Genomic DNA, 23,002 nt, shown 5'->3' with positions numbered 1-23,002 from the left:
TCATCGATAAGGTTGGCAAGCCTATCTTCAAAGAAGTATCTTAATTTTACATTTACATTTAAGTCATTTAGCAGACGCTCTTATCCAAAGCGACTTAATCTCTAGCATCGAGCAATCCCGTAACCGGGAGCGTAATCATAGCCTCAAGCTCATTAGCATAACGCAACGTTAACTATTCATGAAAATCGCAAATGAAATGAAATAAATATATTGGCTCACAAGCTTAGCCTTTTGTCAATAACACTGTCATCTCAGATTTTCAAAATATGCTTTTCAACCATAGCTACACAAGCATTTGTGTAAGAGTATTGATAGCTAGCATAGCATTAAGCCTAGCATTCAGCAGGCAACTTCGGATGTTTTCGATGAGGAGACTCTCAGTTAGATAGCAAATGTTCAGTTTTTCCAAAAATATTATTTATGTAGGAGAAATCGCTCCGTTTTGTTCAGCACGTTTGGCTAAGAAAAACCCCCGAAAATTCAGTCATTACAACGTCAAACTTTTTTCCAAATTAACTCCATAATATGGGCAGAAACATGGCAAACGTTGTTTAGAATCAATCCTCAAGGTATTTTCCACATATCTATTCGATGATAAATCATTCGTGGCAGTTGCCTTTCTCCTCTGAACCTAATGGAAAAGTGCACGCAGCTGGAGATTGCGCAATAATTTCGACGGAGGACACCAAGCGGACACCTGGTAAATGTAGTCTCTTATGGTCAATCTTCCAATGATAGGCCTACAAATACGTCACAATGCTGCAGACACCTTGGGAAAACGACAGAAAGTGTTGGCTCACTCCTGGTGCATTCACAGCCACATAAGGAGACATTGGAACACAGCACATTCAAAATCTGGGGCATTGACTGTATGAAACTTCATTTTGGTTTCGCCTGTAGCATCAGTTCTGGGGCACTCACAGACAATATCTTTGCAGTTTTGGAAACGTCCGAGTGTTTTCTTTCCGTTTTGTTATCCAAAAATTAAAAGAGCGCCCCCTATATCGAAGAAGTTAAAACCTGTTCAGACTGCGATACCTGTACAGGCATCAAAATCAGCAAAATTCCAGAACGCCAACTAATAGTACTCCATACAACTCAAACTTTCATTAAACACACATGCCGGGTACTCAATTAAAGCTACACTCGTTGTGAATCTAGCCAACATGTCAGATTTGTAAAATGCCTTTTGGCGAAAGCATGAGAAGCTATTATCTGATAGCATGCAGCCCCCAGAAACACACTAAGGGGACGTAAACAAAGAAATTAGCGTAGCCGGCGCTACACAAAACGCAGAAATAAAATATAAAACATTCATTACCTTTGACGAGCTTCTTTGTTGGTACTCCTATAAGTCCCATAAACATCACAATTGGGTCTTTTTGTTCGATTAAATCGGTCCATATATACCCAAAATGTCCATTTATGAACACCGTGAAATCCAGGAAAAAACTCAGTTTCCAAACGCAACATCATTTTTTTAAATTAAAAAAATTGCCTATAAACTTTGACAAAACACTTCAAACTACTTTTGTAATCCAACTTTAGGTATTAGTAAACGTTAATAAACGATCAAATTGATCACGGGGCGATATGTATTCAATAGCAACAAGTTTGGAAATCGTCGTCCACTTTCCCCCTTCCATAACTTCCTGCTGTGTACCCGAAGACAGGAAGTGCCTATTACTCATCTGACCAAGGATTAACTACAATACAATTCACAACACTGGCGACATCGTGTGGAAGCTGTAGGAACTGTAAACCGGTCGCTATCTATTTTACCTTGTCATAGACAATACAGAGACTGGCGGATTGATATTTTTTTCTTCAAAAATGTGAACAGGTTTCCTTGGGATTTTGACTCCGAAACTCGTTCTGTTATAGTCACAGACATCATTTAACCAGTTTTAGAAACTTCAGAGTGTTTTCTATCCACACATACTAATCATATGCATGTACTAAATTCCTGGCATGACTAGCAGGACGTTGAAATGTTGCGCGATTTTTAACAAAAAGCTGCGAAAATTCGCAGCATCCATAACAGTTTTTAAAGAGCGAATGGAAGGAAAATTAACTCTGTAGTTCTGTTCAGGACTACACAACAAGTCACCGGATACCGAACAACTACAAAGAAGGCTAACAGTAGAAGAGTTGTTGGAACTATTTTGGACAATCAGAGCCTTACAAGCGTGCTGCGAAATGGCCCATCACCCTTTCCAAGACTGCCCCGTTCACCGAGAAATCTCCGGCGAACCCAGGCATTTCAAGTAAATACATTCATGATTTCTTGCTCAAAGAGGGCTACGGTTCGTGTGCAAAGTATATGGTTATTACAGGTGAGAGTAGTTTCTGAATGTGGCAATGTCAAGTGTCTCTGTCCCTCTCTCTCCCTCTCCTCTCTTCTTTAACAAGAACCCATGTTGTTGTCATTCCGCTAGGGACCTGTTTTCAGCATATTACGTCTCCAGTCAATAACCGGTGCATAGTGTGTATGTTTATCCTGTGTTCCCATTTAATTAGCTAGTAAATAAATAATTAAACCAATTTGTGTGGTACTGAATCATAAGTCAGGCTCTGGTTAGATGCAAGGAGGTTACGACTGTTCAGAATGGTGATATGATACGAGGTTTTGAATAATAAGTTGACTGTTTATAGGTGTGATAGGTAAATATCTTTTAGAGTTTGATTCGGGAGATGGTAACTCTTTAAAGAACTGCTCTCGTGGTGCCCCAGATCCCAATGAGTTAATTGTTACGTGATTAATTTAATCAGGTAACAATTAGACATATTTAGTTAATTTGAAAAATAAAAGTCAATGTTAATGTCAAATTCAAGTCACGACACGGTCGAATGATAAAGCCAGATAAAATAGATAGATAGATATGATATGATGCCGGCTATTGTTCTAAGTAATTCTAATTTTGCTATATTTCAGTCTTCTGTGATTTGTATAAAGTGTAATATTTCGATGCAAACTCAAAAAAGAAAAAAAAATCTGACATGGTACAGGTGTCTTCTTTTTTGCAAGCCTATTACCATGTTTGTGCGTTGCATATGTTTGTTTCAAAGTAGATTTTTTTAAGACTACCAAGAGTCACTGTCTGACCCAGATTTAGCCCACTGCAGTAAAAGGTTAAATGATCATGTCTAAAGCTCCGTAAATGATTGATGAGTCACGGTTCATTTACATGAACAAGCTGTACAATTCTAAGTACCACTGAATGGGCCTCCTCTTTTCTGAAAGTAAAGGATGATGCATGGGCTGTTACAGTAGCATGGTGATGCTATGAACTGCGTGTTCATACAGAGTGTTCATTTTGATTGATGGGTGTCAGAATGTTTGGTGTATGTGGAGGCAGGGATGATAACCAGTGTCAACTGTCAACGAGGGTGGGCCCACTGTACCCTTCTCTCCTCTCACTCTGTTCGGGCCAGGGAGAGGTAGAGAGGTGCTGTGTCTGTGGCTTCACAAACATCATTTTATGGCAGGTGTGTCAAATACATTTTGCCCCGGGGGCTCCATTCAGTCTGCAACGAGTCCTCTATCTATTGTTTTGGGAATTTTTGATACTCCCTGACTGTCTAGTTTTCATTTCTGTGATTGTAAGTGAGCTGGACAGTCAACAAAACTGTACAGTGCCTTGCGAAAGTATTCGGCCCCCTTGAACTTTGCGACCTTTTGCCACATTTCAGGCTTCAAACATAAAGATATAAAACTGTATTTTTTTGTGAAGAATCAACAACAAGTGGGACACAATCATGAAGTGGAACGACATTTATTGGATATTTCACATTTTTTTAACAAATCAAAAACTGAAAAATTGGGCGTGCAAAATTATTCAGCCCCTTTACTTTCAGTGCAGCAAACTCTCTCCAGAAGTTCAGTGAGGATCTCTGAATGATCCAATGTTGACCTAAATGACTAATGATGATAAATACAATCCACCTGTGTGTAATCAAGTCTCCGTATAAATGCACCTGCACTGTGATAGTCTCAGAGGTCCGTTAAAAGCGCAGAGAGCATCATGAAGAACAAGGAACACACCAGGCAGGTCCGAGATACTGTTGTGAAGAAGTTTAAAGCCGGATTTGGATACAAAAAGATTTCCCAAGCTTAAGAAAACCTGATGGAGTCTGCAAAAGACCTGAGACGGGACGGAGATTTGTCTTCCAACAAGACAATGATCCAAAACATAAAGCAAAATCTACAATGGAATGGTTCAAAAATAAACATATCCAGGTGTTAGAATGGCCAAGTCAAAGTCCAGACCTGAATCCAAAAGAGAATCTGTGGAAAGAACTGAAAACTGCTGTTCACAAATGCTCTCCATCCAACCTCACTGAGCTCGAACTGTTTTGCAAGGAGGAATGGGAAAAAATTTCAGTCTCTCGATGTGCAAAACTGATAGAGACATACCCCAAGCGACTTACAGCTGTAATCGCAGCAAAAGGTGGCGCTACAAAGTATTAACTTAAGGGGGCTGAATAATTTTGCACGCCCAATTTTTCAGTTTTTGATTTGTTAAAAAAGTTTGAAATATCCGATAAATGTCGTTCCACTTCATGATTGTGTCCCACTTGTTGTTGATTCTTCACAAAAAAATACAGTTTTATATCTTTATGTTTGAAGCCTGAAATGTGGCAAAAGGTCGCAAAGTTCATGGGGGCCGAATACTTTCGCAAGGCACTGTATAAATGTAGGTCCATGATCATTTCTACACAGTTTAAATTTGGGTTTAGTCATTTTAAAGTATATTTACTTTGTTTCGCCCCCACCCAAATTATAATCTCTAAACGCACGGGTCGGATTGGACCCCAAAACACTGGGCTATATGTTTGACACCCATGTAGATTGGAAGGTGAAGAGTGTGCTTGTGTGTGTCTGTCCATATATGTTTTGGGTGGTTGTGTGGTAGTATAGTCACCTGTGTGTCGGTGGAGGCCAATGCTCCAAGTGGCACTAACTGCTCATTATCTCTCTCCCTACAAATCTGTCTTTCCTGCCATGTCTAATCCACCACTTGTCAGCCATCAGCCACACTCTATTTCTCTTTACCCCTCTCCCTCTCTCCCTTCTCTACGTCTCTTGCCTCTGACATTGGCATTGTACTTCATATGTTTGTTTTAGTTCATGAGAAGCTCCTTTAATTACATTCTGATGAGCATCCGGGCATTGATCTGGGTGGAGAGGGGGCTCATCCACTGCCAAGGATACAGCCATTGATCTGTACATGTCGGAGACCACACAACAACGCAGCCAAATGGTTCTTCATCAAAACTCAACTGGACGGGATGGAGTTGCTCGAGGAGTGTAAATTGCTTCATAGAGTCAAGTCTTTCCAAGCTACAGGGCATTGGAAGAAAGTCCAATCCTATAGGCCTGTTCCAAAGCTATTTTTTATATTTAATTATCCTTTATTTAACTAGGCAAGTCAATTATGAACAAATTCTTATTTACAATGACGGCCTACCCAGCCACACCCAAACCCGGATGAAGCTGGGCCAATTGTGCACCGCCCTATCGGAATCCCAAACACGGCCGGTTGTGATACAGCCTGGAATCGAACAAGGGTCTGTAGTGATGCCTCTAGCACTGAGATGCAGTGTCTTAGACCGCTGCACCACTCGGGAGTCCCCAAAAGTAATATTACACTGTATTATTTGTATCTATCTACCTGTGAGTGGAGCCTATCTGCTGTTTCGAAACTATTAAAACGATACTGTGATTTTAGTTGACTACAAAAAAGGTATGTTTATACTGTATGCTAGCATATAGGTGGGGACTCACATATCATTCTCTACCCCATTAAGAAGGAAAACTGAACCAAAATGAAGATTTTGATGTGCCTTAGCACAAGCAAATAACCTTAGTCTGATGACAGGACACACCTGCAGTATAGGCCCTGTCAGCAGAACATCTACAGAAATCTTTAAAACACCACTTATCTGGCTGGAATATATAGTAATGGTTGTCAGTGGCAGTATGCATAGGGTTAGTGAATCATTTAAAAGGAAATAATCCAATCACACCCTCCCTCACCACACACCAAGGTTTGCACCATACCCAAACCCGGCCGTGTGTGTGTGTTTGTGTGCATGTATATTATGTGTGTGCATCAGGGTGGATTCAAAGAGAAACTTATCTTACCGTAGCTCTTTGAAGGGCTCGGCCCTGACGTGTGGCGTCTCCACAGAGTTGGTGAATACAGCTCCCTCGGCACCTGTAATCACAGAACTACAACATTAGCCAGGAGACCTCCTCTCTCTGCCAGCCATCGGCCCGTCGCTCAATACCACACTGTGATGACAAATCAATGGACATAATCTCTAAAGCTACAGATCTATATGGGCCGCCATGGCCGCCACATCCCACAAGGTCTCACCTATGCCACAGAGTTAATTTAGGCTCTGAGCTACTGTAGTCCCACCCTATGCTATTGAATAACCTTTACATTGGGGTGCTGCTAGTGGATCGATGGCCTCACTAAATGTGTTTCAAAGCACTTTATGGCACAGCAGGGACTCCAAAACACCTCTAAAAGTTTAGCCTCTAAAAGTTATCCTATTCAAAAACGAATAAGGGGAGTATTTTCAATAACAGCGACAGGGTGATGGTTGGGTACCTGAATACTTGGAATATTTACAGGGACGTTATTCCTTTAAGGATTTTCTTGAATTACAGCTCTCAGCTTTTTGATCGGAAAGCAGCAAGGGAAAATATGCAAAAAGAAGTACTCCCTCAGCTATGTGGGACATTCGGAAAGTATTCAAACCCCTTGAATTTTTCCAGATTTTGTTATGTTACAGCCTTCTTCTAAAATTGATTAAGTTACACATTTTCCTCATCAATAGACACACAATGACAAAGTGAAAACAGGTTTTTAGAAATGTTTGAAAATGTATAAGAACAATTATTTTGAATACCGTATTTACATAAGTATTCAGACCCTTTGTTATGAGAATCGAAATTGAGCTCAGGTGTATCTTGTTTTCATTGATCATCCTTGAAATGTTTCTTCAACTTGATTGGAGTCAACCTGTGGTAAATTAAATTGATTGGACATGATTTGAAAAGGCACAGAGCTGTCCATATAAGGTCCCACGGTTGAGAGTGCATGTCAGAGTAAAAACCAGGCCATGGGGTCAAAGGAATTGGGGAAGGGAAGGGTCTAGGGAAGGGTACCAAAACATTTCTGCAGCATTGAAGGTCCAAAAGAACACACTGACCTCCATCATTCTTAAATGAAAGAAGATTGGAACCACAAAGACTTCCTAGAGCCGGCCCCCTGGCCAAACTGAGCAATCTGGGGAGAAGGGCCTTGGTCAGGGAGGTGGCCAAAAACCCAACAGTCACTCTTACAGGGCTCAAAGGTTCCTCTGTTGAGATGGGAGAACCTTCCAGAAGGACAACCATCTCTTCAGCACTCCACCAATCAGGCCTTTATGGTAGAGTATCCAGATGGAATCCACTCTTCAGAAATGGGCACATAACAGACTGCTTTGAGTTTTCCAAAAGGCTACTAATGGACACAGACCATGAGAAACAAAATCCTCTGGTCTGAAGAAACCAAGATTGAACCCTTTGGTGTGAATGCCAAGTGTCACGTCTGGAGGAAACCTGGCACCATTCCTATGCTTCACTGTGTGTTGGTGGCATCATGCTGTGGGGATGTTTTTCAGTGGCAGGGAATGGGAGACCAGACAGGATCGAGGGAAAGATGAACAGAACAAACTACAGAGAGATACTTCATGAAAACCTGCTCCAGAGCGCTCAGGACCTCAGACTGGGGCAAAGTTTCACCTTCCAGCAGGACAACGACCCTGTGCACAAAGCAAAGACAACGCAGGAGTGGCTTCGGGACAAGTCTCTCAATGTCCTTCAGTGGCCCAGCCAGAGCCCGGACTTGAATCCGATCGAACATCTCTAGAGACACCTGAAAATAGCTGTGCAGGGATGCTCCCCATCCAACCTGATAGAGCTTGAGAGGATCTGCAGAGAAGAATGGGAAAAAGTCCGTAAATACACGTGTGCCACGCTTGTAGTGTCATACCCAAGAAGACTCGAGGCTGTAATCACTGCCAAAGTTTCTTCAACAAAGTAAAGGGTCTGAATACTGAATACTCATTATGGGGCATTGTGTATAGATTGATGAGGGGAAAAATAGATACATTTTAGAACAAGGCTTTAACGTAACACAATGTGGAAAAAGTCAAGGGGTCTGAATTATTTTCCCGAATGCACTGTAGATAACTTGGTCTATTCCAGGTGGAAGCGCTTCTGTTCTCCTGATGTAAATGTAATGGCAACAGCACAGCAGCGTTGGTCTTCCTGTATGTATCCCAAAGGCCTCTTGGGCATATGTACAGTAGGCTTGGCAGGGGGTTTGTTTTACTCTGACAGCTCTGCTGCTAGGAGTCACACCTCTTCAGCAGGGATGAAGGGAATGGCTATAAGACTGTGTAACTGGACTTCTGGGCTGTAAAATGACTCAGAAAGTTTCTTCAAGCTATGTTTTTTTGTTTTTGCATTTTCTGTTTGTCTGGCTTCCCCTTTTAGGGGGTTTAGATCAGGGTTCTTATTCACCACTCAGTGACACATCTATTTGTCAAAAAGGTAATAATATAAACATTATTTGATAAAATGTTTTTGTAAGGAAGCAAACATTGAAACAGCAGACAGGTGTTGCAGGTAATGCAATGAGAGTTGCATGAAACAGATGAATATGAAAAGTATTATTAATGAAGTCAATATTGAGATAACGCAGGCCACATGGAATACAGTATAAATTGTAATTGAATATTGTCAGATGAACTTTTTTTGAACTCCCACAGGGATGAGGGTCCATTAAGAGACACTAAACAGGCGACAGTACTCCATCGGACCATTCATGTTTTTATTGTCATGTAAACTAGACAGGTGCAGTGAAATGTGTTGTTTTCTGGGTCCGTCATAGTAGTACGACACCCCTGGAGCAAATTAGGGTTAAGGGCTTTACTCAAGGACACATCAACAGACTTTCACCTTATCAGCTTAAGTATTTGAACCAGTGACCTTTCAGTTACTGGCCCAATGCTCGAAGCACTAGGCTACCTGCAGCCAGTCGTGTAATTTATTTAAGTAAAAATACTTGAAAGTACTACTTAAGTAGATTTTAGGGGTATCTATACTTTACTATTTATATTTAAGACAACTTTTACTTCACTACATTCCTAAAGAGAATTATGTACCTTTTACTCCTCACATTTTCCCTTTCACCCAAAAGTACTCGTTACATTTTGAATGCTTAGCAGGACAGAAAAAATGCCTAATTCACACAATTATCAAGAAAACATCCCTGGTCTTCCCTACTGCCCCTGATCTGGCAGACTCACTAAACACATTCTTCGTTTGTGAATGATGTCTGAGTATTGGAGCATGCCCCTGATCTGGCAGACTCACTAAACACATTCTTCGTTTGTGAATGATGTCTGAGTATTGGAGCATGCCCCTGATCTGGCAGACTCACTAAACACATGCTTCGTTTGTGAATGATGTCTGAGTATTGGAGCATGCCCCTGATCTGGCAGACTCACTAAACACATGCTTCGTTTGTGAATGATGTCTGAGTATTGGAGCATGCCCCTGGTCTGGCAGACTCACTAAACACATGCTTCGTTTGTGAATGATGTCTGAGTATTGGAGCATGCCCCTGATCTGGCAGACTCACTAAACACATGCTTCGTTTGTGAATGATGTCTGAGTATTGGAGCATGCCCCTGATCTGGCAGACTCACTAAACACATGCTTCGTTTGTGAATGATGTCTGAGTATTGGAGCATGCCCCTGGTCTGGCAGACTCACTAAACACATGCTTCGTTTGTGAATGATGTCTGAGTATTGGAGCATGCCCCTGGTCTGGCAGACTCACTAAACACATGCTTCGTTTGTGAATGATGTCTGAGTATTGGAGCATGCCCCTGGTCTGGCAGACTCACTAAACACATGCTTCGTTTGTGAATGATGTCTGAGTATTGGAGCATGCCCCTGGCTATACGTTGTGACGGCCCTGAATTTTTCTGAACCGTCTCAGTGCTTCTCATTCGAATAGGGCGCTTTCACTTTAATTCCCAATTAAATAGCCAGCATCAGCTGCGCAAAAGGTTCAACCCTAAGTTACCGAGAAGCTTCTCTATTCCGTTTGTTTTGTAGCCTAATAGGGTTTACCCAGGATCGGCTCCACTCTTGGCGTCCGTGAACTACACCTGTTCTTCCTGGCCTTTGCTGGAGACCTGTTGGCGGATTGGATTGTCTGACTGACTACAACCTTTTTGTATATGGTATTTCATTTGTTTTGATGTGATGTATACTGTGATGATTTATGTAGTTAGTTGTAGTTGAGGACTTAGTAAGAGTTGATACGCTTTATAGCTGTGTGGTAAAATAATTGTTATATTGATTGTACACTGAATGAACGGACAAACATTGCGTGACAAAAGTCACGTGAGTTCCCTGAACTCCTTTACCGGGCTGGACTCTTTTTAGGCCCGAGGTACAGGAGATTTCTGGAGGAACCAGAACTCATTGTGATGTTATTATATGTGTGTGTAATCATTGATGTTGCTAATACAACCCAAGCAAAAGAATATAGTTGTTTTTTAAGTTTGTTCCAATGTTTTAAGGGTTTAAGTCCTTTGTATTGGTGGAGACTTGACGGACCAGATGGGACTCATTCCCTCCCAAACCAAAATGAATAATAACCTCAAGTCAAAACCGTTACAACATAAATAAGAAAATGATGCCGTCTGGTTTGCTTAATTTAAAGAACTTGAAATTATACTTTTAAAATCAAATCAAATCAAAATGTAATGGTCACATACACATGGTTAGCAGATGTTAATGCAAGTGTTGCGAAGTGCTTGTGCTTCTAGTTCCGTCCATGCAGTCATATCAAACAAGTAATCTAACAATTTCACAACAACTACCTTTATACACAAGTGTACAGGAATGAATAAGAATATGTACATATATGGATGAGCGACGGCCGAACGACATATGAGATGAGTTATGTAGGGTTTGTAAACATTATATAAAGTGGTATTGTTTAAAGTGACTAGTGATACATCTATTACATCCAATATTTAATGATTCAAAAACGTAGTCAACAGGCAGTGGCTCGGGTGGTTGTTGTCTTTGATGATCTTTTTGGCCTTCCTGTGACATCAGGTGCTGTAGGTGTCCTGGAGGGCAGGTAGTTTGCCCCCGGTGATGCGTTGTGCAGACCTCACTACCCTCTGGAGAGCCTTACGATTGTGGGCGGAGCAGTTGCCGTACCAGGCTGTAAAGGTTTGTGAGTGTTTTTGGTGACAAGCCAAATTTCCTCAGCCTCCTGTTGCGCCTTCTTTACCACGCTGTCTGTGTGGGTGGACCATTTCAGTTTATCCGTGATGTGTTTGCCGAGGAATTTAAAACTTTACACCTTCTCCACTACTGTCCTGTCGATGTGGATAGGGGGTGCTCCCTCTGCTGTTTCCTGAAGTCCATCTCCTTTGTTTTGTTGACATTGAGTGTGATGTTATTTTCCTGACACCACACTCCCGAGGGCCCTCACCTTCTCCCTGTAGGCCGTCTTGTCGTTGTTGGTAATCAAGCCTACCACCGTAGTGTCGTCTGCAAACTTGATGATTAAGTTGGAGGCGTGCATGGCCATGCAGTCATGGGTGAACAGGGAGTACTGGAGAGGGCTGAGAACGCACCCTTGTAGGGCCTCAGTGTTGAGGATCAGCGGGGTGGGAATGTTGCTTCCTAGGGTCTCGAGCTTAATTACGAGTTTGAAGGGTTCTATGGTGTTAAATGCTGATGAACAGCATTTTTACCTAGGTATTCCACTTGTCCAGATGGGTTAGGGCAGTGTGATTGTGAATGCGTCGTCTGTGGACCTATTGGGGCGGTAGGCAAATTGGAGTGGGTCTAGGGTGTCAGGTAGGGTGGAGGTGATATGATCCTTGACTAGTCTCTCAAAGCACTTCATGATGGCGGAAGTCAGCCTGACCAGAATACCGCTCTGTCTGCCTCTTCTGCAGCAACGTTGTTTTGGGTCGCCGACTGGGATCTGATCCATTGTCCTGGGTGGTGCTCCAAACAGAGGATCTGCTTTTGGAACGTCGTATTACTTGCCGTAATGTTGGTAAGTTGACGTTGCTCTTATAGCCAATAGTTCTTCTTGCTGTATGTAATAACACTTAACATTTCCTGGGGTAACAGTGTAAGAAATGAGAACTCAATTCTGCATAATTTCCTAAGAATGCAAGGTTTTGATACCTAAGTACATTTTAGCAATTACATGTACTTTTGATACTTACAGCACGTACATAAAAAACTTTTAAAAACTTTTAGACTGTTACTCGAGTATTTTACAGGGTGACTTTCACTTTTACTTGAGTCATTTTCTATTAAGGTATCTTTGCTTTTACTCAAGTATGACAATTGAGTACTTTTCCACCAATGCTTGCAACCCATATGCATCAACTGTATCTAGTGGCAGTTATGCACTGTAGGCTGTTGTATATGTACTGTAGGCTGTTGTATATGTATTTACCAACAGACTACTGAGACTATGACAGATAAGAGACATATCACAATCCCCAAACCCCAAAAGCCTGTCGACAGATTTTTACCTGGTCAGCTCGGGGACTCGATTTCGCAACCTTTTGGTTACTGGCCCAACTCTCTAACCACTAGGCTATCTGCCGATTATCATAGTATGGAGAGAAAGATGGCCAGTATAGAGTGCCAGCTTAATGGTCAAAATGAACAATTTGGACTGTTTTTATTTAACAATGCTGAAAGAGAACTCAGCCCCCTGCATGAAAGAGAAGACCATTCAAACTTGCCACCCATATCCATGAAAAGCAATAGAGGCTGTCCATATGTAATGTCAGTTTTCACAGAGTACATGGGTGTGTGATGAGCTGTCAAGACAGCAGTATTTCAGAATACCATAGTGTTAAAGCAACATTTTGAAATATCATTATTTGAGGGGCCTCTTTTGCCATAAACTCACACATAGGTACCGTCTCTTCAAGCTCGTTTCGTTATGTGAATTCATACAGTCTGAGGGACATAACCCAGAATGGTTTGGCTTAATGCATAACACAGCATTAAGGTGAAGAGTAAAAGCCCAGAGAATCTGTTCTAAATGACCAGTGCAGTATATCAGAGAACACGACATCAGTTCCTCATTCTGCCACTGCAGAGCCCAGTCAGTCTTCTCTCAAACACTGCTACCACCCCGCTAGCCACAGTCCATAGATAAATTGATAGATGCTAATTAGAGCCCATTAGAGAGAAATTAATAAAGTTACTCAGTGTTGACAGACTGCAGCTGTAGCAAGACACCCCCAGACAGACTGCAGCTGTGGCAAGACACCCCCAATAAAGGAGTGGTTCTGCAGGCGGGGACCATATCTCAGTTCCTATGCTTCCTGACTGATGTTTTGGTCACTTTTGAATGCTGGCGGTGCTTTCACTCTATTGGTAGCATGAGACGGAGTCTACAACCCACACAAGTGGCTCAGGTAGTGCAGCTCATCCAGGATGGCACATCAATGCGAGATGTGGCAAGAAGCTTTGCTGTGTATGTCAGCGTAGTGTCCAGAGCATGGAGGCGCTACCAGGAGACAGGCCAGTACATCAGGAGACAGGGAGGAGGCCGTAGGAGGGCAACAACCCAGCAGCAGGACCACTACCTCCGCCTTTGTGCAAGGAGGAGCAGGAGGAGCACTGCCAGAGCCCTGCAAAATTACCTCCAGCAGGCCACAAATGTGCATGTGTCTGCTCAAACGGTCAGAAACAGACTCCATGAGGGTGGTATGAGGGCCCGATGTCCACAGGTGGGGGTTGTGCTTACAGCCCAACACCGTGCAGGACGTTTGGCATTTGCCATAGAACACCAAGATTGGCAAATTCGCCACTGGTGCCCTGTGCTCTTCACAGATGAAAGCAGGTTCACACTGAGCACATGTGACAGACGTGACAGACTGGAGACGTCGTGGAGAACGTTCTGCTGCCTGCAACATCCTCCAGCATGACCGGTTTGGCGGTGGGTCAGTCATGGTGTGGGGTGGCATTTCTTTGGGGGGCCGCACAGCCCTCCATGTGCTCGCCAGAGGTAGCCTGAGTGCCATTAGGTACCGAGATGAGATCCTCAGACCCCTTGTGAGACCATATGCTGGTGCGGTTGGCCCTGGGTTCCTCCTAATGCAAGACAATGTTAGACCTCATGTGGCTGGAGTGTGTCAGCAGTCCCTGCAAGAGGAAGGCATTGATGCTATGGACTGGCCCGCCCATTCCCCAGACCTGAATCCAATTGAGCACATCTGGGACATCATGTCTCACTCGGATGTTTTAGTCCAGGTCTGGGAGGAGATCCCTCAGGAGACCATCCGCCACCTCATCAGGAGCATGCCCAGGCGTTGTAGGGAGGTCATACGGCACGTGGCCACACACACTACTGAGCCTAATTTTGACTTGTTTTAAGGACATTACATCAAAGTTGGATCAACCTGTAGTGTGGTTTTCCACTTTAATTTTGAGTGTGACTCCAAATCCAGACCTCCATGGGTTGATCAATTTGATTTCCACTGATAATTTTAGTGTGATTTTGTTGTCAGCACATTCAACTATGTAAAGAAAAAAGTATTTAATAATAATATTTAATAAGAGTATTTAATAAGATCTAGGATGTGTTATTTTAGTGTTCCCTTTATTTTTTTGAGCAGTGTATTATCGATTATATATTTTTAAAACAACCTGAGGATTGATTATAAAAAACGTTTGACATGTTTCTGTGGACATTACGGATACTATTTGGAATTTTCGTCTGCGACGTCGTGACCGCTCGAGCCTGTGGATTTCTGAACATAACGCGCCAAACAAATGGAGGTATTTTAGAAATAAAAATAATCTTTATGGAACAAAAGGAAGATTTTATTGTGTAACTGGGAGTCTCGTGAGTGCAAACATCCGAAGATCAGCAAAGGTAAGGGATTTAATCTCTTGCTTTTCTAACTTTCGTGACCAATCTACTTGGCTGCTAGTGTTTGTAATATTTTTGTCTACTCAGAGAGATGTTGTGACATAAACGCTTGTTATGCTTTCGCTGAAAAGCTGTATTGAAATCTGACACACCAGGTGGATTAACAACAAGCTAAACTGTGTTTTGCTATATTGCACTTGTGATTTTTGAAAATGTAATATTTTTAGTAATTTATTTTGAATTTGGCGCGCTGCAATTCAGCGGGTGTTGATGAAAATGATCCCGCTAAAGGGATGGGTGTGTCAAGGAGTTAACACTTTTTGGTTACTACATGTTTCCATATCTGTTATGTGATAGTGTTGATGTCTTCACGATTATTATACAATGTAGAAAATAATAAAAAATAAAGAAGAACCCTTGAATTATTAGGTGTTTCCAAACTTTTGGCTGGTACTGTATGTCTGGATCAACAACATCACCTCTCACTGGGAGGCCTGGTCCACACCGACTGTGCTATATAACCTATTTAGAAACAAGCCTCTGTCTTTGTCGTCCTTTGCCCATACACTCTTCTTCATCACCTCCCTCCATCCCACCACCAGTTGCTATAGTAGCTATTAAGTGAATGTTTATGAGGCCTCCAAACACTAGTGCTATATCCTGCTGCATGCTTCATAAAGCGCTGATTGATCAGCACTAGCAGACTAGCGGACCAGGGGGGTTGGAGGAGACGTAATGGAAGCACATTGACAAAATAATTTCAGGGGGGACAATAAAACAAAATGGCTTTATCGATATTTCACTCAATCTGTTTATGGATGTTTATGGCCAGTGCATTACAGAATGTCAGCGGGAGAATCGGCCCAGTCCGGTTCCCAATGGAGAGTTTAGTGAGAGAGCAAGTGTGTGTCTGTTTGTGCAAACATTTGTGAGCATGTGTGTGCCTATGTATGAAAATCAACTAAAGTTCACAAGGTGATGTGTAAATGAAAGTGAGAAGATATTGATCAAATGGTTCCCATAGGCAGGCTTTGATTCAAGGCCATGCATACTACAACTCAGCTCTGATTGTACTGCAGTTGTTAAGAAAGGAGGGAAAATAACAGTTACAGTTCGATCATAGGCAGTACTGTCTCCTATGTTGAACCTCATTCTGTTACCATATATATATATATATATATATATATATATATATATATATATATATATATATATATATATATATATATATATATACACACAGTGGTGAGAACAAGTATTTGATACACTGCCGATTTTGCAGGTTTTCCTACTTACAAAGCCAGTAGAGGTCTATAATTCTTATCATAGGTACACTTCAACTGTGAGAGACGGAATCTATGATCATGAGGAAGGTGAGGGATCAGGCCAGAACTACACGACAGGACCTTGTCAATGACCTGAAGAGAGCTGGGACCACAATCTCAAAGAAAACCATTAGTAACACACTACACCGTCAAGGATAAAAATCCTGCAATGCACACAAGGTCCCCCTGCTCAAGCCAGCGCATGTCCAGGCCCATCTGAAGTTTGCCAATGACCATCTGCCGTGTCATTGTGAGATGCTGCGTAGGTGGACGTATGATCTCCACATGTGGTGGTTCCCACTGTGAAGCATGGAGGAGGAGGTGTGATGGTGTTGGGGTGCTTTTCTGGTGACACTGTCTGTGATTTATTTAGAATTCAAGGCGCACTTAAACCAGCATGGCTACCACAGCATTCTGCAGCAATATGCCATCCCATCTGGTTTGAGCTTAGTGGGACTATCATTTGTTTTTCAACAGGACAATGACCCAAAACACACCTCCAGACTGTGTAAGGGCTATTTGACCAAGAAGGAGAGTGAGGGAGTGCTGCATCAGATGACCTGGCCTCCACAATCACCTGACCTCAACCCAGTTGAGATGGTTTGGGATGAGTTGGACCGCAGAGTGAAGGAAAAGCAGCCAACAAATGCTCAGCATATGCGGGAACTCCTTCAAAACACTTGGAAAAGCATTCCAGATGAAGCTGGTTGAGAGAATACCAAGAGTGATTAAAGCTGTCACCAAGGCAAAGGGTGGCTACTTTTTGGTTTTGGTTGCAACATGATTTCCTATGTGTTATTTCGTAGTCTTCACTATTATTCTAAAATAATAGTCTTCACTATTATTCTAAAATATAGAAAATAGTAAAATAAAGAAACCCCTTGAATGAATAGGTGTGTCCAAACTTTTGACTGGTACAGTATCCGTACGCATTATGGCTGCACACACATATTACAGTACATGGGTCTTCTTGCAGGATCTAACTGGGATAGCACAGCTGCTGAGCTTATATCTGGAGGTCCTGCTGTATTTACACTAGAATGTTCAAAGGCATTCCTTATACGATAGAAGACCTGTATCTAAACATAGGATCGAGCAAGGTTTAAATTGCCTTTAGCTATCGGGATTGCATAGATGTGTATCAGAAAAAATGTAAAAGCTGATTGACAAAGTGTTAAGAGACAGTGTAATATGTAATGTAGACCAAATTGTACATGAAGTATACAATTCTAATGAGAGGGATATTACTTTGGGAGCTAAACCGAGTCTCCCTCACACTACCCTGAGGTGGCTGCTGCCGAACAACAACACACCAGCTATTTGTCTCCAATTAATGGAAGCGTCATTGTAGCATCTTTTAAATAGGATTCCAGCCACAGTACTCCGGAAGAGAACTCCAGGTGGCCGAATGCAGTAAAATTGGAACTATCTATCTGCTTTGGGTGCAGTGCCATTTAGCAGCTGAATTGCATACATTTGTATCCAAAGACCCGGTGGACCTTTTATAGTGAAAGTGGCTATTGCTCCTGGAACAAAAGTGTACTTGAGTGTTGGGGAGAAGGAAGTTCTTGGACGTGATGTACCGTTGAAGAGTGCTCCAGGGATCCTCAGTGGTACAGTAGACTGCAGATTATAATGAAATGCATTTTGCATCAGCCTCCTCTTGCAATAGGTCAGAGGAGTGGGATGGGTGCATTAGTGGCAGGGGTGTGGAGGAGAAGAGGGTACACTGCATCGATAACAAGGCTCAACAGGGACTGAGGAGTATACATTAAACAGTGGGACATAGTTTGTAAAAGCAAGAAGTCAAGTATTTTAAGTACACTACCGCAAATGGTATGAAATATATGTCTAATACACCAGAACATATTTAGTTTGTAGCTGATTACTTTGAATGCACAATTGCAAGTAAATGTAGGCCCATAGGTTATCTACATGTGTTTTCACTATGCATGTCTCCTTCCATTTTTCTATGTACTTATACTGTACCCTTTGAACTATACTATCATCTGGTTGTCCGGTTTATAGGTACAAACTGCAGTGATCACACCTGGATCAGGCACCTGGTACAGGTAGAGGGGACGGGATGACAGAACAGTGTGGTGCCGATAGCATCATCCTTTGCTGCCAGGCCATTTGTCACCCCAGCAACATGGAGCCACACATGGAGCTGTGGAACTCATAACTGTGCTGTGTGGATAAACAAGCTCACTCTGGAACAGTGTGATCACACTATTGAGTGTATGTTTGTACGTGTCGAGAGGGTTTGCGGGTGTGTGTGTAGTGGGCTGTGGATGTGTGTGTGTGTGTGTGTGTGTCCTTGACCAGACCTCCGGAGGATTGTTACCCAGAAATAATTTGATATTGAGATAAAAACGGCTGCGTTGGACCTTTTTAAAGATACTCAGCTGCAGGCTTACATTTTAGACCGTTACCAGAGCCATCCATGTTCACAGATACCATTAGTTATTATGGATCAGTGGTGGATGCAGTTGGATAATATTGCTATTGGAGACAAGGTGTACACCTAGAGCATCCTCCCTCTCACATAGCCTTGACAGGGATTATATATCTGAAAGATGAAAAGAAACACATTATCCATCTGTAATGCAGGTCTTAGGGTGTCAGTGACAGAAACAAGACTTGAAAGGCAAACAATGTTGTCATGATTTTGCAAATGGCTCTGCCGGGTGCGCAGCGCTGTAAAACCCCAGGACTGTACTGACTCCATGGTTACAATCTAATCTAGCTTTGTGACCAGACCAGTGGCGGGCTAGATTTATGTGGACCGTGAAACCAAGCCCAAGGAAGAGGCTCAGGTAAAGCAGGTGGATATAACTCACTGGCTTTTAGAGATTCTTTATCATCTACTTAGCATGGTCACCTGACAGAAATCCAATGGCCACTCTGCAAAGCACATTCCCCATTCCTACCTGATCAGACGGTGAAATGTAGTCTCCCTCTTGCGCCCTATATTCATTTCATGTATGACACTTGTCACACAGTTACTCCCGGCTGCTCTTTATGATCGTATTAATGCAAGCTGGAGCCACACACAAGGCGAGAGAGAGAGGAAAGGGAATAAAATGAGGAAGAGAATGAAGAGAAATGGATGAATTTGGAATGACTCAGCTGTAATTTTGATGGCAATGCAGTGAGCATTTCCTTAACTCTTTATTTTTATAGCAGACATCTGAAAACTAAACTAACCATAGGAAGCATAGTGCCATAGGCTATAGACCATTGTACCCCATGTGCTCCACTGGTCATTGTTCACAGTAGCAGTGGAATTACAACATACAGCACCAGGAGCAAGACAAAGTCCTGAGACTGACCCCTAACTAACCAAGTCAACCAGTCCACTGTAATGAGGCCACTGGCCATGTGCTGTAGGGTCATGCCCCCATCATCAGCAGTCTGGACCACCACTGCCAGGTAGCTACCCACCAGGAGTGGATGTGACCCTAGCCCTATACAGTAATTAGAGACTGGCTGAGGCAGGAAACTAAGGTCAGGTCAAGTGGCTCTCCAGCAGCCACACACTGTAATACACATCACAGCTGAAAGTCTGAAGGCCACATGATAGATACAGTAGACAGGATGTAAATAAAGGCAATGTTGTTTGGCCGCATGGCCATATCTGTATCTGTATCATGCTCTCCTCATAAACCTGATATGAATTAAACATGCGCTTAGCAGACTAATTTCCCATTTTCTCTCACGGGTGTCATATTACAGACTAGGGATTGTAAAAATATTATGGAGTTGGCATTGTCTCCCCGTCTGTCAGATCAAACATCTGGACTGGTGTAACGACTATTCACTGGGTGATGTGGTTACTGTGAGACAGACACATCACTGACGGGTGGGACTACTTTCTGCACGTTGCTTCTCTCAATCCATATTGACATCCCCCATTGTAGCATCTAAAATTGGGTTTGCCACATTATCATCTGTGCCGTGCTAATAACTTGACGAGCATTTCTCCAAACCAGGCTATCTATTAATACTATCTGTTTCAGGGATCCTACAATCATCAGAGTGCTGTTGTGATTATTAAGTGTGTAATTCAATTTGAATCAGCCTCCACTGCAGTCCAATGGGATATAATTGAGGCAAATAAATGAGCCTTTAATTATAATTATATATAAAAAAAAAACAGCAGCAGGTAATGTCATTATTCTGTGGATTCCTGCTAATTACGGTTGTGATGATGAGTAGAGAGAGGGGGGTGGAGAGGGATGGAGGGAATATGAGAATACTCGATTGAGCTTTCTCCATTGACAATTCCGGAATTCCCTGTTTCAAGCATATTTTAATTACCATAGAGGAGTGCTCCATTGTGTCCTCTCATTCACAGCTAATTCATTCCTTTCTCTCTTCGTTTTTCTTGTGTCATTGATTAGGTTTGGTTTCCTATGGAAGACAATGAGGATCGCTGTAAACTGCTGGTTCCGCTCCTGTACTGTACAGGGCTGGCTCACAAGACTGTATACACAACACACTATGCCATTTGGCCACAGTTCTCTAAATCTTGATTAAAGGTCTCCAAAGTGCACAGTGTGTGGTCTTGTGTACCATATACAACTGCTATTGTAATTATGGTTTGTGTGACTATTCAGTATTACCCTAATTGTACTCACACAGGTGAAAACATTTGCTGTAACTGACAAGCTAACAATTCATGACATTATTCTGCTCCACAGTGGTGTCTTGCTCAACAAAAACTATCCACCTAGTGTGGAACTTGAAGCAGTTGAGTAACAATAACAATAGACAGGTAAACTTTGAATTGCATTACAGCAGGGTAGGTAACAACACATCTGCTCAACACGGCGGCCCCTCAGGGGTGCATGCTCAGTCCCCTCCTGTACTCCCTGTTCACACATCAGAGACAACCTCTCAATCAATGTGATCAAGACAAAAGGAGATGATCGTGGACTACAAGAAATGGAGGGCCGATCACGCCCCCAATCTCATTGACGGGGCTGTAGTGGAGCAGGTTGAGAGGTTCAAGTTCCTTGGTGTCCACATCACCAACAAACTATCATGGTCCAAACACACTAAGACAGTCATGAAGAGGGCACGACAATGACTATTCCCCCTCAGGAGACTGAAAAGATTTGGCATGGGTCCTCAGATCCTAAAAAGTCCTTTAGCTGCACCATCGAGAGCATCGTGACTGGTTGCATGACCACCTGGTATGGCAACTGCTCGGCCTCAGACCGCAAGGCACTACAGAGGATAGTGCATAGGGCCTAGTACATCACTGGGGCCATGCTACCTGTCATCCAGGACATCTATACCAGGCAGAGGAAGGCCCTAAAAATTGGCAAAGACTTCGGCCAACCTAGTCATAGACTGTTCTCTCTGCTACCGCACGGCAAGTGGTAACGGAGCGCAAAGTCTAAGTCCAAAAGGCTTCTTAACAGCTTCTACCCCCAAGCCATTAGACTCAGCTAAACAAATGGCTACCCAGACTATTTGCATTGTCCACCCCCCACCCCCATTTTTATGCTGCTGCTACTCTTTTTATGCTGCTGCTAATCTATGTACAGTCACTTTACCTCTACCTACATGTACATATTATCTCAATTACCTTGACTAACCTGTGCCCCCGCACACTTCAATTATTTGTTATTTTTCTATTTTCTTCTTTTTACTTTTATTTTTTATTATTTATTTTTTACTTCAGTTCATTTTAGTAAATACTTTCTTAACACTTATTTTTCTTAAAACCACATTGTTGGTTTTAAAACCACATTTTATTTGATTTATTAAACAGCCAAATCAAGTGTTGATATCATAATACAGCCATGCAGTCTCTCGGGTCTCTCATTGGACAATAATCCATTCTGAGGGAGGCATCTCGAGGATCACAATCAAACTCACTTCCTACAATGCTCTTGTCAGAAATATTTCACTTGTGTTTTCTTCAAGTGTCAAGCTTTAAATTTCCACTTCATTGCTTTCAGACACAGTTACACAACTCTGGCTTCATATAGCATTGTTCATCTTTGAGACCATCTTGAAAAGGTTGCAGAACACTGTAATCAAGTTTTACCTGGCAGCACTGATTGAGCCTTGTGTTAAAAAGAGAGACATGTAAAAAACAATCATATTTAATATAGCGATACGTGTATAAAACAATCAAATTTAATATTTGCCTCTAAAAGCCTATTTACAGCCACATTTAAGTCGCAGATTGCTTTGACGACATTGAAGACATTTGACGACATTTATCCTTTTGCCTGCAATCAAAAGCTACAGTATATCCCTATCCCAAAGTTGCTAGTTTTGTTCACTGGATGTAGCACCTGTCAATCTTGTGTAAAAAATAATCCAATAATTTCAGGGGGTTGATTAGCTGTGATATGAGGGAAATCCAGATCTGTAAAAAGCTAGTGACAAATTGCTAAGTTAGCATGATTCCAAACACCTCCCCTATTACCCATTGGAAGCTGAGAGTTCCTGGATCACTGTTCACTGTAGATAGTGCAATAAAGGCCTAATGAAGGCAGTGAAAGCTCTATCATAGATTTCCAATGACCTCAGTTGGGCCAATTAAAGTTATATGCTCAGCATAACTATGCATTTTATTGGTTTGGACAGAAGCATTCATTTGGTAATGGCATGTGGCAGTTTTATAGGAATCTGGCCTCA

At 42.3% G+C, this 23,002-nt stretch overlaps 1 protein-coding gene across 1 annotated transcript in view; it reads right to left on the bottom strand.

Moving 5' to 3' along the window:
* Positions 1-23,002, bottom strand: part of LOC135550720 (delta-sarcoglycan-like) — a 104,974-nt gene that overhangs the window by 9,151 nt on the left and 72,821 nt on the right. The window contains exon 6 of the mRNA XM_064981772.1: positions 6,149-6,221. Coding sequence (XP_064837844.1) covers positions 6,149-6,221 — 73 coding nt within the window. The remainder of the gene's footprint in view (positions 1-6,148; positions 6,222-23,002) is intronic.

This window comes from Oncorhynchus masou, chromosome 12 (genome assembly GCF_036934945.1).
Source record: "Oncorhynchus masou masou isolate Uvic2021 chromosome 12, UVic_Omas_1.1, whole genome shotgun sequence".
NCBI lineage: Eukaryota > Metazoa > Chordata > Actinopteri > Salmoniformes > Salmonidae > Oncorhynchus > Oncorhynchus masou.
This window is presented reverse-complemented; position numbering and strand designations above follow the sequence as displayed.